We start from the raw sequence: 14458 nt of genomic DNA, 5'->3' as shown, positions 1-14458 counted from the left end.
CCACCTAACCCGCACATCTTTGAACACAAAGGGGCAGTTTAGCATGGCCAATCCACCTAACCTACACATCTTTGGACACTAAGGGGCAGTTTAGCATGGCCAATCCACCTAACCTACACATCTTTGGACACTAAGGGGCAATTTAGCATGGCCAATCCACCTAACCCGCACATCTTTGAACACAAAGGGGCAGTTTAGCATGGCCAATCCACCTAACCTACACATCTTTGAACACAAAGGGACAGTTTAGCATGGCCAATCCACCTAACCTACACATCTTTGGACACTAAGGGGCAATTTAGCATGGCCAATCCACCTAACCTGCACATCTTTGAACACAAAGGGGCAGTTTAGCATGGCCAATCCACCTAACCCGCACATCTTTGGACACTAAGGGGCAATTTAGCATGGCCAATCCACCTAACCTACACATCTTTGGACACTAAGGGGCAATTTAGTATGGCCAATCCACCTAACCTGCACATCTTTGAACACAAAGGGGCAGTTTAGCATGGCCAATCCCCCTAACCTGCACATCTTTGAACACAAAGGGGCAGTTTAGCATGGCCAATCCACCTAACCTGCACATCTTTGGACACTAAGGGGCAATTTAGCATGGCCAATCCACCTAACCTACACATCTTTGGACACTAAGGGGCAATTTAGCATGGCCAATCCACCTAACCTGCACATCTTTGGACACTAAGGGTCAATTTAGCATGGCCAATCCACCTAACCTGCACATCTTTGGACTGTGGGAGGAAACCGGAGCACCCGGAGGAAACCCACGCAGACACGGGAAGAAGGTGCAGACACCACACAGGCAGTGACCCAAGCCAGGAATCGAACCCAGGTCCCTGGCGCTGTGAGGCAGCAGTGCTAACCACTGTGCCACCGTGTGAATGTTTTGTCTTTCTTATCTTTCCTATTTCTTTGCCTTAATCCTCTCTCCCTGGAGGCAGGGTGGCACGGTGGACTGCAGCTTCGAATGGACTTCCACAGGGTACATGTGGTAACTGTGAACCAGACTCGGGTATCAGCACCCCAGATAGAGAGAGGGCGGATGGCGGGGGGAGGAGGTGGGGTCACTCTTATTGCCTGTGTCTCTTCTGAAGTTGCCTACAACCCGGATAGCTCTTGGAGCGGGAACGTGAGTTGCCCACCGCTGGGGACCACAAGGCAATAGAGGGTCTTATTGAGATTTTTTGATTAGATTTGTTTTATTTTTGTCACATGTACTGAGATACAATGAAAAGTATTGCTTTGCGTGCTATCTATACAATTCACACCATACAGAGCTCACACAGTCACCACACTCCGGTGCCATCCTGAAACATGGATATTATCAATCCGCAGTGAGGTCAGTACCACATTCCTGTTCTCTCTGTGTTGTGGGGACCGGCTGCCAGGATTTCAGGGTGTTCGGTCAGAGAATCCCTACAGTGCAGAAGGAGGCCATTCAGCCCATCGAGTCTCCACCGACCACAATCCCACCCAGGCCCTATTCCCGTAACCCCACACATTTACCCTGCTAATCCCCTGACACTATGGTCAATTTAGCATGGCCGATCCACCTAACCTCCACATCTTTGGACACTAAGGGACAATTTAGCATGGCCAATCCACCTAACCTCCACATCTTTGGACACTAAGGGGCAATTTAGCATGGCCAGTCCACCTAACCTGCACATCTTTGGACACTAAGGGGAAAGTTAGCATGGCCAATCCACCTAACCTTCACATCTTTGGACACTAAGGGTCAATTTAGCGTGGCCAATTCACCTAACCTACACATCTTTGGACACTAAGGGAAAAGTTAGCATGGCCAATCCACCTAACCTACACACCTTTGGACACTAAGGGGAAATTTAGCATGGCCAATCCACCTAACCTTCACATCTTTGGACACTAAGGGTCAATTTAGCGTGGCCAATTCACCTAACCTACACATCTTTGGACCGTGGGACCGTGGGAGGAAACCGGAGCACCCGGAGGAAACCCACGCAGACACGGGGAGAACGTGCAGACTCCGCAAAGACAGTGACCCGAGGCCGGAATTGAACCCAGAACCCTGGCGCTGTGAGGCAGCAGTGCTAACCACTGTGCCACCGTCAGGTTTTGTGAATTAAAGGAACACGAAAATTCTCAAAAGAAACTACGACAATAAAGACATCAACTGGCACAATGGATTACCGCCCTACATTAACACATCGATTCCTGGATTTACCAGGCTGATTCCTGGGATGGCAGGTCTGTCATTTGAGGAGAGACTGAGTCGTTTAGGATTCTATTCACTGGAGTTTAGAAGAGTGAGAGGGGATCTCATAGAAACTTATAAAATTCTAACAGGATTGCGTGCAGTTCTGGTCACCACACGACCAGAAGGACGTGGAAGCTTTGGAGAAAGTGCAAAGAAGGTTCACCAGGATGTTTCCTGGTCTCAAGGGTGTTGGCTATGAGTAGAGGTTGAATAAACTAGGATTGTTTTCACTGGAAAGACGGAGGCTGAGGGGAGACCTGGTCTACAAAATGATGAGAGGCACAGACAGGGTGGATAGTCAGAGGCTTTTTCCTCAATGTGGAAGTGTCAATTACAAGGGGGCACAGGTTCAGGGTGAGAGGGGGAAAGTTTAAGGGAGATGTGCGGGGGGAAGGTTTTCACGCAGAGAGTGGTGGGTGCCTGGAACGCGCTGCCAGAGGAGGTGGTGGAAGAGGCACATTAGCAACATTTAAGAGGCATCTGAATGGGTCCATGAATAGGGAGGGAATAGAGGGATACGGACCGAGTAAGGACAGAAGGTTTTTTTAGTTTAGTTAGGGCATCATGATCAGCACAGGCTTGGAGGGCCGAAGGGCCTGTCCCTGTGCTGGACTTTTCTGTTCTTTGATTGGATAAATAACATGGATGTGATTTTGGTCCAGAATGTTCCTGTTTGGATATTTCCACTTCTTTTCCTGCCACCGATGCTAACTGACCTGCAGAATGTTACCCCTGCAGTGTCCTCACAATCCCAGGCCTCAATCCCGGAAAATGCTCAGGATTTCCCCCTCCCCCCACCCATTGACATTATCCTGACAGAGTGTTTCAAAGCTGGCCTCAGACCAGTTCCCGTATCCCATTTCCCCACTGGCCCTACCTTCAGTCCGCACCTCCCAGCTACCCCAACCCCCGCGTACCCGTCTTGAAGTCTGACTGCCCTTTGGTTCCAATCCCACATCCTGTAGGGCCGAATGGTCGCAAGGCGGGACGAATGAATGGGTGGCGCTACTTAGCTGTTCATTTCCTTGACAGTACGACACATGCGAAGCAGTCGAGACGACACTGGTGCAAGTTCCAACAAGCAGATAAAATCGTTGCAAAATCTTTCTCATACTTTGATTTACATTTGGCCAATAAAATGCGAATATTTCAAATAGGATTAAAAACATCTCGGCGAGTTCTGCATTTGATCTTTCATAGACGTCGTGGGTAAGTTCTTTGGAACTCTTTTCTGCTGTCACCACACCACTTCTGATGTTGTGCACACATGTATGTCCTGAACATTCAAGGGTGCTGAGCTGTCAGTGTGAGGTAAAATACTTCACTCGCATCTGATTTGAGCCCATCAATGCAACGCTGTTTAGTCACTATCTGGGATCTTGCTGTGCAGCCACAAGTCTAACACAACAGTGAAAAGGTGGGAGCTGGGGATTGGAGAGGGGGGGGGGCTACATTCATCTATCTCTCCTTCACGTGGGCGGCTCCCAGTTCTTGAAGGACACAAAAGAAGGGCCATCAGACATCCAGTCCCGACAATCCCTTGCAGACAAATGTGCAACTCGCACGGGTGGCACAGTGGTTAGCACTGCTGCCTCACAGTGCCAGGGACCCGGGTTCGATTCCCGGCTCGGGTCACTGTCTGTGCGGAGTCTGCACGTTCTCCCCGTGTCTGCGTGGGTTTCCTCCGGGAGCTCCAGTTTCCTCCTACAGTCCGAAAGATGTGTAGGTTAGGTGGATTGGCCATGCTAAATTGTCCCTTAGTGTCCAATGATATGCAGGTTAGGGGGATTGGCCATGCTAAATTGCCCCTTAGGGTCCAAAGATGTGCAGGTTAGGTGGATTGGCCATGGTAAATTGTCCCTTAGTGCCCAAAGATGTGCAGGTTAGGTGGATTGGCCATGCTAAATTGTCCCTTAATGTTCAAAGATGTGCTGGTTAGGGTGCATTGGCCGTGCTAAATTGTCCCTCAGCGTACCTGAACAGGAGTGTGGCGACTAGGGGATTTTCACAGTAACTTCATTGCAGTGTGAATGTAAGCCTAGTTGTGACACTAATAAATAAACTTTAAACTCTGCTCCATATCTCCCGTGACGACAGATGCAAAGTGAGTTCCCAAAAAAAAAACCCTCTTTATCCCGACAGCTCACAGATTTTGCGGAGGTCAGTTCGAAGCAGAATCCACGCTGTGTTAAAGCCCGCACCGCTGGGCGAATGCCTGAGAGGTTGTGTGTGGCAAGTTCGAAAGGACGTTAGGCAGGGTCGTGGTGGACTAACTGGCCAGCTGAAAAGATGGAAGGACATTTTCTTTTCTTCCTGTGTTGGAGAGCCACGTTATGGAGTGCTAGCAGCCTGATTTGAGTTTGTGCAGCAGGTTGTCCGCGTTGGCCAGAGACCCGAGGGTCTTCTTGATGCGGAGTGCAGTCAGTCTGGCAGAGGGGTTGTGGTACCAGGATTCCTTCATCACCTTGGCAAGAGAGAAGAGAATCTAAAGGATACAAATAAAGCCATGAGATCAGGGTTCAGAAAAAAGAGGGGTAGGCAGAAATGAACAAATTGCCATTGACGTTGTGCACAGATATTTCTTTCGATATGGGCTGTGACGCTATTGTGCCTCTAAGATTTTAATGGGTGGCACAGTGGCTGCCTCACAGCGCCAGGGGTTTGATTCCTGGCTCGGGTCACTGTCTGTGTGGAGTCTGCACGTTCTCCCCGTGTCTGTGTGGGTTTCCTCCGGGTGCTCCGGTTTCCTCCCACCGTCCAAAGATGTGCAGGTTAGGTGGATTGGTCATGCTAAATTGTCCCTTAGTGTCCAAAGATGTGCATGTTAGGTGGATTGGCCATGCTAAATTGCCCCTTAGTGTCCAAAGATGAGCAGGTTAGATGGATTGGCCATGCTAAATTGCCCCTTAGTGTCCAAAGATGTACAGGTTAGGTGCACTGGCCATGCTAAATTGCCCCTTAGTGTCCAAAGATGTGCAGGTTAGAGGGATTGGCCATGCTAAATTGCCTCTTAGTGTCCAAAGATGTGCGGGTTAGGGGGATTGGCCATGCTAAATTGCCCCTTAGTGTCCAAAGATGTGTGGGTTAGGTTGATTGGCCATGCTAAATTGCCCCTTAGTGTCCAAAGATGTACAGGTTAGGTGGATTGGCCATGCTAAATTGCCCCTTAGTGTCCAAAGATGTGCAGGTTAGGGGGATTGGCCATGCTAAATTGTCCCTTAGTGTCCAAAGATGTGCAGGTTAGGGGGATTGTCCATGCTAAATTGCCTCTTAGTGTCCAAAGATGTGTAGGTTAGGTTGATTGGCCTTGTTAGATTGACCCTAGTGTCCAAAGATGTGCAGGTTAGGTTGATTGGCCTTGCTAGATTGACCCTAGTGTCAGGGGGATTAGCAGGGTAAATATGTTGGGTTATGGGAATAGTGCCTGGGTGGGATTGCAGTCGGTGAAGGCTTGATGGGCTGAATGGCCTCCTTCTGCACTATAGGGATTCTATGATAAGAAATATATTTGAATCATGTTTCTCTGCAGGATGTTTGTGCAGCAATTTATCGGCACCGTGTTGTCTGCAGCCGATGTCCTTTATTGTTGCTGAGGCAGTATGATTGATACCATGCTGATTTTGATCTGGATTAATGCAGTGTTCTGTGGTTCTAATGGTCCTTTAGGATTGCAGAGTGGAGCTTGATTGGAGGTGATTGACAGGTCATGTCACATGGCTGGTGACACCTATGCTTTACAGAGGAATCTTCAGTTTCGTTTTTCAGTCGGAGCTTAAAGTGGAGAGAAACAACAGTGCTTTTTCCCTCTCTCTGGAATTAGAGTTTCTGTTCTCTGTGTGGCTGTTTTTGGAAGCTTCCCAAGATTAAGTTTACCTCTCTGAAGTTTGGCTGTTTTGTTGGCCAAGTTTGGTCAAAGGTTTGAAGTTTGGCCTGGATTTCTGTCTTTGGCTGAAGATCGAGCATCACGTGAGGCATACTTGCTTTCTGTGCTAAGTCCTAAGAAGGGTGTATGTCTGTGGGGTTGCTTGACATTGGAACAACAGAGCTAGCTGTTAAGGATTATACTGTGTCATGTTTAAGTCTTGTAATTCGTTAAAGTTATGCCATATTTTAACTGTGCTCTTAAATAAACTTTGTTTGATAAAAGTTCCCAGTGGGTCACTTGAATCATACCTGGAGTGAAACATCTTATGCTCACCCTAATGCCAAAATCAAATGTAAAACTTAGGGTCTAGGCTAACTTCATAAAACACCTTGGAGCTTCTGATCTGGGTCTTAACAAGAATTGCAACAGTGTTTGGGGAGACAATCTAGAAGTCTATTCCACTCAGCCATATAGTGGCCAATAACTGCAACTGCCCTGTGATGGTTGACAGCAGTTTGCAACAAAAGAAAGGGCGAGATTTTCCAGCCCCTCCCTATATTCCGGTGGCGCGGGCGGCCCACTATTGGCCGGTGTCGGGATCTTCCAGTCCCGCCGATGTCTACGGGGTTTTGCGTGCCCTACACCTTCTGCTGCTGAGGAATGTGCCACAGTAGGGAGGGGGAGTGAGGGAGGGGTCACCATCGGCAAGACTGGAAGATGCCGCCGGTGGGAAGGGCTGGAAAACTTCCGCTAAAGGCTGGCATTTGCGTAGTGCCCTTCCCAACCTCAGGAGATCCTGAAGCGTTTTCCAACTAGTGGAGTGCTTTTGAAATGTAGTCACTGCCGCAACGTGGGCAGGGGAGGCAGGGGGTGGGGGGTGGCAAATTTGCACACAGCAAGATCCCACAGACAAAAAAAATGAAATAAATGACTATATCATCCCGTTTTCTTTTCAGGAGTTGTCTGGTAAATGTTGACCATTTTGGGGTGGACAAAATGTCAAGGGAATATACAATAAATGGCAGGATACTGAATGAGTAGAGAAGCAGAGGGACCTTGGAGTGAATATCCACATGTCCCTGAAGGTGGCTGTACAGATGATAAAGTGGTTCAGAAGGTTGAAGCCTAGAGCTTAAGAATCAGAGAGGTTGTGCTCGAGGTGTACAAAACACAAGTTAGCCCACAGTTATAGAGTATTACATTTGGTTCTAGACACCTGAGGCGAGATTCTCTGGCTTCCCAGGTGCGTGTTTCACACTGGCGGGAGGTGGAGCATTGTTTGCTCGTGACAGGATTCTCCAGTCCCGCTGCAGTCATAGAATCATAGAAACCCTACAGTGCAGAAAGAAGCCATTTGGCCCATCGAGTCTGCACCGACCACAATCCCACCCAGGCCCTACCCCCATATCCCCACATATTTTACCCGCTAATCCCTCTAACCTACGCATCTCAGGACACTAAGGGGCAATTTTAGCACGGCCAATCAACTTAACCCGCACACCTTTGGACTGTGGGAGGAAGCCGGAGCACCCGGAGGAAACCCACGCAGACACGAGGAGAATGTGCAAACTCCACACAGACAGTGACCCAAGCCGGGAATCGAACCCAGGTCCCTAGCGCTGTGAGGCAGCAGTGCTAACCACTGTGCTACCGTGCCACCCTAGCCATGGTAAATTGCCCCTTAGTGTCCAAAGATGCAGTTAGGAGCACTGGCCACGCTAAAGTGTCCCTCAGTGTACCCGAACAGGAGTGTGGCGACTAGGGGATTTTCACAGTAACTTCAGTGCAGTGTTAATGTAAGGCTACTTGTGACACTAATAAGTAAACTGTGCCACCAATGGGAATGGGAATTCCCATTGACTTCGCCGACCGGAGAATCCCGCCGGTGCGAACGGCCAGAAAATTCTGGCCTACATTCCGGGAAGGATGGGAACGCATTTCAGAGGGGATTTACAAGGATGGGAGAGGCATAGATTGGGAGTAATTTTTCTTTCACCCAGAGGGAGGTGGGGACTTACTGCCCGAAAGGGCTTGAGAAGCAGAGGGCGGAATTTGCTCGTCCTGCCCTCCATGGGAATCGTAGCGCACGAGACACGGATCATGCAAAGATCCATTGATCTCGGACTGGATTTTCCGGTCTTGGGGCGAGTGTGGTTGGAAACTCCCGCCCAGAAACTCTCATTGCTTGTTCAAGAAATACTTGGGAATACACTGGGAAATGCTGTAACTCACAGGGATACAGACCAGGGACTGGAAAGACTGGACAATTCTTTGATGGCTGGCACAGACATAATGGGTCGAGTAGCCTCCTCCTGTGCTGTGCCAGCAGGCACGGAATTCTTCTCCGAGAAGGAATCGATGCCTCCAGGGAAGGGGGAGATGGAATCGGAGCAGGAAGCCAAACTGGATGTGACAAAGGATCCTGTTCTGTAGTTCTGACAGAGGAGGTGGCTAATCTGTGGCTGGGAAGGTCAAATTCTAACAAATCCCATTGCGAGTTGTCATCAGCATAGAGAACCAGTGTTGACATGGACATGATAAATGCTCGCATTTCTGGCTGGCATAGTCGGTTGAATTTTGTATCAGGCATCACACAGCGGGAAACACATTCACACCTGCGGGTCAGCAGGTTGCAGGTTCGAGTCCCACTCCAGAGCTTGGCCGCAAAATCCAGGCTGCCCATAGAAAGGTTTACAGCACAGGAGAAGGCCATTCGGCCCATCTTGTCCAAGCCAGTCCTGGGACACCCAGGTGCCCTTTCTAATCCCACCTTACTACACCCAGCCCATAGCCCTGTAGCATCCTCCCACAGTCCAAAAATGTGTAGGTTGGGTGGATTGGCCATGCTAAATTGCCCCTTAGTGTCCAAAGATGTGCAGGTTAGGTGGATTGGCCATGCTAAATTGTCCCTTAGTGTCCAAAGATGTGCAGGTTAGGTGGATTGGCCATCCTAAATTGCCCCTTAGTGTCCAAAGATGTGCAGGTTAGGTGGATTGGCCATGCTAAATTGCCCCTTAGTGTCCAAAGATGTGTAGGTTAGGGGGATTGGCCATGCTAAATTGCCCCTTAGTGTCCAAAGATGTGTCGGTTCGGTGGATTGGCCATGCTAAATTGCCCCTTAGTGTCCAAAGATGTGTAGGTTCGGTGGATTGGCCATGCTAAATTGCCCCTTAGTGTCCAAAGATGTGCAGGTTAGGTGGATTGGCCATGCTAAATTGCCCCTTGGTGTCCAAAGATGTGTCGGTGAGGTGGATTGGCCATGCTAAATTGCCCCTTAGTGTCCAAAGATGTGTCGGTTCGGTGGATTGGCCATGCTAAATTGCCCCTTAGTGTCCAAAGATGTGTAGGTTAGGTGGATTGGCCATGCTAAATTGCCCCTTAGTGTCCAAAGATGTGCAGGTTAGGTGGATTGGCCATGCTAAATTGCCCCTTAGTGTCCAAAGATGTGCAGGTTAGGTGGATTGGCCATGCTAAATTGCCCCTTAGTGTCCAAAGATGTGTCGGTGAGGTGGATTGGCCATGCTAAATTGCCCCTTAGTGTCCAAAGATGTGCAGGTTAGGTGGATTGGCCATGCTAAATTGCCCCTTAGTGTCCAAAGATGTGTAGGTTAGGGGGATTGGCCATGCTAAATTGCCCCTTAGTGTCCAAAGATGTGTCGGTTCGGTGGATTGGCCATGCTAAATTGCCCCTTAGTGTCCAAAGATGTGTAGGTTCGGTGGATTGGCCATGCTAAATTGCCCCTTAGTGTCCAAAGATGTGTAGGTTCGGTGGATTGGCCATGCTAAATTGCCCCTTAGTGTCCAAAGATGTGCAGGTTAGGTGGATTGGCCATGCTAAATTGCCCCTTAGTGTCCAAAGATGTGTAGGTTAGGGGGATTGGCCATGCTAAATTGCCCCTTAGTGTCCAAAGATGTGTCGGTTCGGTGGATTGGCCATGCTAAATTGCCCCTTAGTGTCCAAAGATGTGTAGGTTCGGTGGATTGGCCATGCTAAATTGCCCCTTAGTGTCCAAAGATGTGTAGGTTCGGTGGATTGGCCATGCTAAATTGCCCCTTAGTGTCCAAAGATGTGCAGGTTAGGTGGATTGGCCATGCTAAATTGCCCCTTGGTGTCCAAAGATGTGTCGGTGAGGTGGATTGGCCATGGTAAATTGCCCCTTAGTGTCCAAAGATGTGTAGGTTAGGTGGATTGGCCATGCTAAATTGCCCCTTAGTGTCCAAAGATGTGTAGGTTAGGGGGATTGGCCATGCTAAATTGCCCCTTAGTGTCCAAAGATGTGCAGGTTAGGTGGATTGGCCATGCTAAATTGTCCCTTAGTGTCCAAAGATGTGTAGGTTAGGTGGATTGGCCATGCTAAATTGTCCCTTAGTGTCCAAAGATGTGTCGGTTAGGTGGATTGGCCATGCTAAATTGCCCCTTAGTGTCCAAAGATGTGTAGGTTCGGTGGATTGGCCATGCTAAATTGCCCCTTAGTGTCCAAAGATGTGTAGGTTCGGTGGATTGGCCATGCTAAATTGCCCCTTAGTGTCCAAAGATGTGCAGGTTAGGTGGATTGGCCATGCTAAATTGCCCCTTAGTGTCCAAAGATGTGTAGGTTAGGGGGATTGGCCATGCTAAATTGCCCCTTAGTGTCCAAAGATGTGTCGGTTCGGTGGATTGGCCATGCTAAATTGCCCCTTAGTGTCCAAAGATGTGTAGGTTCGGTGGATTGGCCATGCTAAATTGCCCCTTAGTGTCCAAAGATGTGTAGGTTCGGTGGATTGGCCATGCTAAATTGCCCCTTAGTGTCCAAAGATGTGCAGGTTAGGTGGATTGGCCATGCTAAATTGCCCCTTGGTGTCCAAAGATGTGTCGGTGAGGTGGATTGGCCATGGTAAATTGCCCCTTAGTGTCCAAAGATGTGCAGGTTAGGTGGATTGGCCATGCTAAATTGCCCCTTAGTGTCCAAAGATGTGTAGGTTAGGTGGATTGGCCATGCTAAATTGTCCCTTAGTGTCCAAAGATGTGTCGGTTAGGTGGATTGGCCATGCTAAATTGCCCCTTCGTGTCCAAAGATGTGTCGGTTAGGTGGATTGGCCATGCTAAATTGTCCCTTAGTGTCCAAAGATGTGTCGGTTAGGTGGATTGGCCGTGCTAAATTGCCCCTTAGTGTCCAAAGATGTGTAGGTTAGGTGGATTGGCCATGCTAAATTGTCCCTTAGTGTCCAAAGATGTGTCGGTTAGGTGGATTGGCCATGCTAAATTGCCCCTTCGTGTCCAAAGATGTGTCGGTTAGGTGGATTGGCCATGCTAAATTGTCCCTTAGTGTCCAAAGATGTGTCGGTTAGGTGGATTGGCCGTGCTAAATTGCCCCTTAGTGTCCAAAGATGTGTAGGTTAGGTGGATTGGCCATGCTAAATTGTCCCTTAGTGTCCAAAGATGTGTCGGTTAGGTGGATTGGCCATGCTAAATTGCCCCTTCGTGTCCAAAGATGTGTCGGTTAGGTGGATTGGCCGTGCTAAATTGTCGCTTAGTGTCCAAAGATGTGTCGGTTAGGTGGATTGGCCGTGCTAAATTGTCCCTTAGTGTCCAAAGATGTGTCGGTTAGGTGGATTGGCCATGCTAAATTGCCCCTTCGTGTCCAAAGATGTGTCGGTTAGGTGGATTGGCCATGCTAAATTGCCCCTTCGTGTCCAAAGATGTGTCGGTTAGGTGGATTGGCCGTGCTAAATTGTCCCTTAGTGTCCAAAGATGTGTCGGTTAGGTGGATTGGCCATGCTAAATTGCCCCTTCGTGTCCAAAGATGTGTCGGTTAGGTGGATTGGCCATGCTAAATTGCCCCTTCGTGTCCAAAGATGTGTCGGTTAGGTGGATTGGCCATGCTAAATTGCCCCTTAGTGTCCAAAGATGTGTAGGTTAGGTGGATTGGCCATGCTAAATTGCCCCTTAGTGTCCAAAGATGTGTCGGTGAGGTGGATTGGCCGTGCTAAATTGTCCCTTGCCCCAATGCATCAGCAGTTGTATCATTGCACACGGCTGTTTGCTCGCTGGACTTTACCAAGACAACAATACAGGGAATGCAGAAATGATCAGTTCCGTACCGGGTCGGAGAGCCATCTGTTGGGAATGTTGGGTCTCTGGTGATCCGTGCAGACAACTTTCCTCATGTCCTCGAAACTGGGGTCAGTGGGAACCACATCATAAAATGGAGGCTTGTACTCTTCTGTGATTCCTGCAGTCAACACAAAGATCAATTAGAATTACTTGAATCAACTCATAGAACCATAGAAACTAGGAGCAGGAGGAGACCATTCGGCCCTTCGAGCCTGCTCCGTCATTCATTCTGATCATGGCTGATCATCCAGTTCAATGTCCTGATCCCCCCTTTTCCCCCCATATCCCTTGATCCCTTTAGAGCGATATCCAATTTCTTCTTGAAACCAGACAATGGGGGGAATTTTCCCATCCCGCTCGCAACGGGAATCGTAGCGTGCGGGGAGCGGCGGGAGTCAGAACATGCAAAGGTGCATTGGCGTTGGGCGGGATTTTCCAGTCTTGGGGCGAGCGCAGCCGGAAAATCCCACCCCAATGATTTCTTCTCTGACTGTAACACTACATTCTGCACCCTCTCTACTCCTTCTCCCCTATGTACTCTATGAACGGTATGCTTTGTCTGTACAGCGCGTAAGAAGCAATACTTTTCACTGTATCCCAATACATGTGACAATAAATCAAATCAAATCAAAAGCAGCCTTGAGATAATGACTGAGTAATCTGTTTTTGTGACGTTGATTGAGGTGTAAATATTGGCCAGGATCCCCTGCTGTTCTTCGAAACAGTGCCACGGGGTATTTTGTGACTACCCGATAGGGCAGACAGGGCATCATTGAAAGGCAGCATCTCTGCCAGTGCTGCACCCTGTCAGTGCCGCGTCCTGTCAGTGCTGCACCCTGTCAGTGCCGCATCCTGTCAGTGCCGCACCCTGTCAGTACCGCGTCCTGTCAGTGCCGCGTCCTGTCAGTGCTGCACCCTGTCAGTGTCGCATCCTGTCAGTGCCGCACCCTGTCAGTGCCGCGCCCTGTCAGTGCCGCGTCCTGTCAGTGCCGCGTCCTGTCAGTGCCGCGTCCTGTCAGTGCCGCGTCCTGTCAGTGCCGCGCCCTGTCAGTGCCGCGTCCTGTCAGTGCCGCGTCCTGTCAGTGCCGCACCCTGTCAGTGCCGCGTCCTGTCAGTGCCGCGTCCTGTCAGTGCCGCGTCCTGTCAGTGCTGCACCCTGTCAGTGCTGCACCCTGTCAGTGCCGCACCCTGTCAGTGCCGCGTCCTGTCAGTGCCGCGTCCTGTCAGTGCCGCACCCTGTCAGTGCCGCGTCCTGTCAGTGCCGCACCCTGTCAGTGCCGCACCCTGTCAGTGCCGCATCCTGTCAGTGCCGCGCCCTGTCAGTGCCGCGTCCTGTCAGTGCCGCGTCCTGTCAGTGCCGCGTCCTGTCAGTGCCGCACCCTGTCAGTGCCGCACCCTGTCAGTGCCGCGCCCTGTCAGTGCCGCGTCCTGTCAGTGCCGCGTCCTGTCAGTGCCGCGTCCTGTCAGTGCCGCGTCCTGTCAGTGCCGCACCCTGTCAGTGCCGCGTCCTGTCAGTGCCGCGTCCTGTCAGTGCTGCACCCTGTCAGTGCCGCGTCCTGTCAGTGCCGCGCCCTGTCAGTGCCGCGTCCTGTCAGTGCCGCGTCCTGTCAGTGCTGCACCCTGTCAGTGCTGCACCCTGTCAGTGCCGCGTCCTGTCAGTGCCGCACCCTGTCAGTGCCGCGTCCTGTCAGTGCCGCACCCTGTCAGTGCCGCGCCCTGTCAGTGCTGCACCCTGTCAGTGCCGCGTCCTGTCAGTGCCGCGTCCTGTCAGTGCCGCGCCCTGTCAGTGCTGCACCCTGTCAGTGCCGCGCCCTGTCAGTGCCGCGCCCTGTCAGTGCCGCACCCTGTCAGTGCCTCGTCCTGTCAGTGCCGCGCCCTGTCAGTGCCTCGCCCTGTCAGTGCCGCACCCTGTCAGTGCCTTGCCCTGTCAGTGCCGCGTCCTGTCAGTGCCGCGTCCTGTCAGTGCCGCGCCCTGTCAGTGCCTCGCCCTGTCAGTGCCTCGCCCTGTCAGTGCCGCGCCCTGTCAGTGCCTCGCCCTGTCAGTGCCGCGTCCTGTCAGTGCCTCGCCCTGTCAGTGCCGCGCCCTGTCAGTGCTGCGTCCTGTCAGTGCCTCGTCCTGTCAGTGCCTTGCCCTGTCAGTGCCGCGCCCTGTCAGTGCCGCACCCTGTCAGTGCCTCGTCCTGTCAGTGCCGCGCCCTGTCAGTGCCTCGCCCTGTCAGTGCCGCGTCCTGTCAGTGCC

General features: G+C 50.9%; 2 protein-coding genes across 6 annotated transcripts in view; both read right to left on the bottom strand.

Annotated features, from left to right (window-relative positions):
• Positions 1-14458, bottom strand: part of LOC144481893 (Golgi reassembly-stacking protein 2-like) — a 739438-nt gene that overhangs the window by 157922 nt on the left and 567058 nt on the right. The gene's annotated exons all lie outside the window — the stretch shown is intronic.
• LOC144481885 (activin receptor type-1-like) overlaps positions 3989-14458 on the bottom strand; it is a 125852-nt gene continuing 115382 nt past the window's right edge. For all 5 annotated transcript variants that reach the window (XM_078201041.1, XM_078201040.1, XM_078201039.1 and 2 more), the window contains 2 exons: positions 12207-12337; positions 3989-4745 (listed from right to left, as the gene is read on the bottom strand). In XM_078201041.1, coding sequence (XP_078057167.1) covers positions 4602-4745; positions 12207-12337 — 275 coding nt within the window. In that variant the 3' untranslated portion in view covers positions 3989-4601. The remainder of the gene's footprint in view (positions 4746-12206; positions 12338-14458) is intronic.

Source organism: Mustelus asterias, chromosome X (assembly GCF_964213995.1).
Source record: "Mustelus asterias chromosome X, sMusAst1.hap1.1, whole genome shotgun sequence".
Classification (NCBI taxonomy): domain Eukaryota; kingdom Metazoa; phylum Chordata; class Chondrichthyes; order Carcharhiniformes; family Triakidae; genus Mustelus; species Mustelus asterias.
This window is presented reverse-complemented; position numbering and strand designations above follow the sequence as displayed.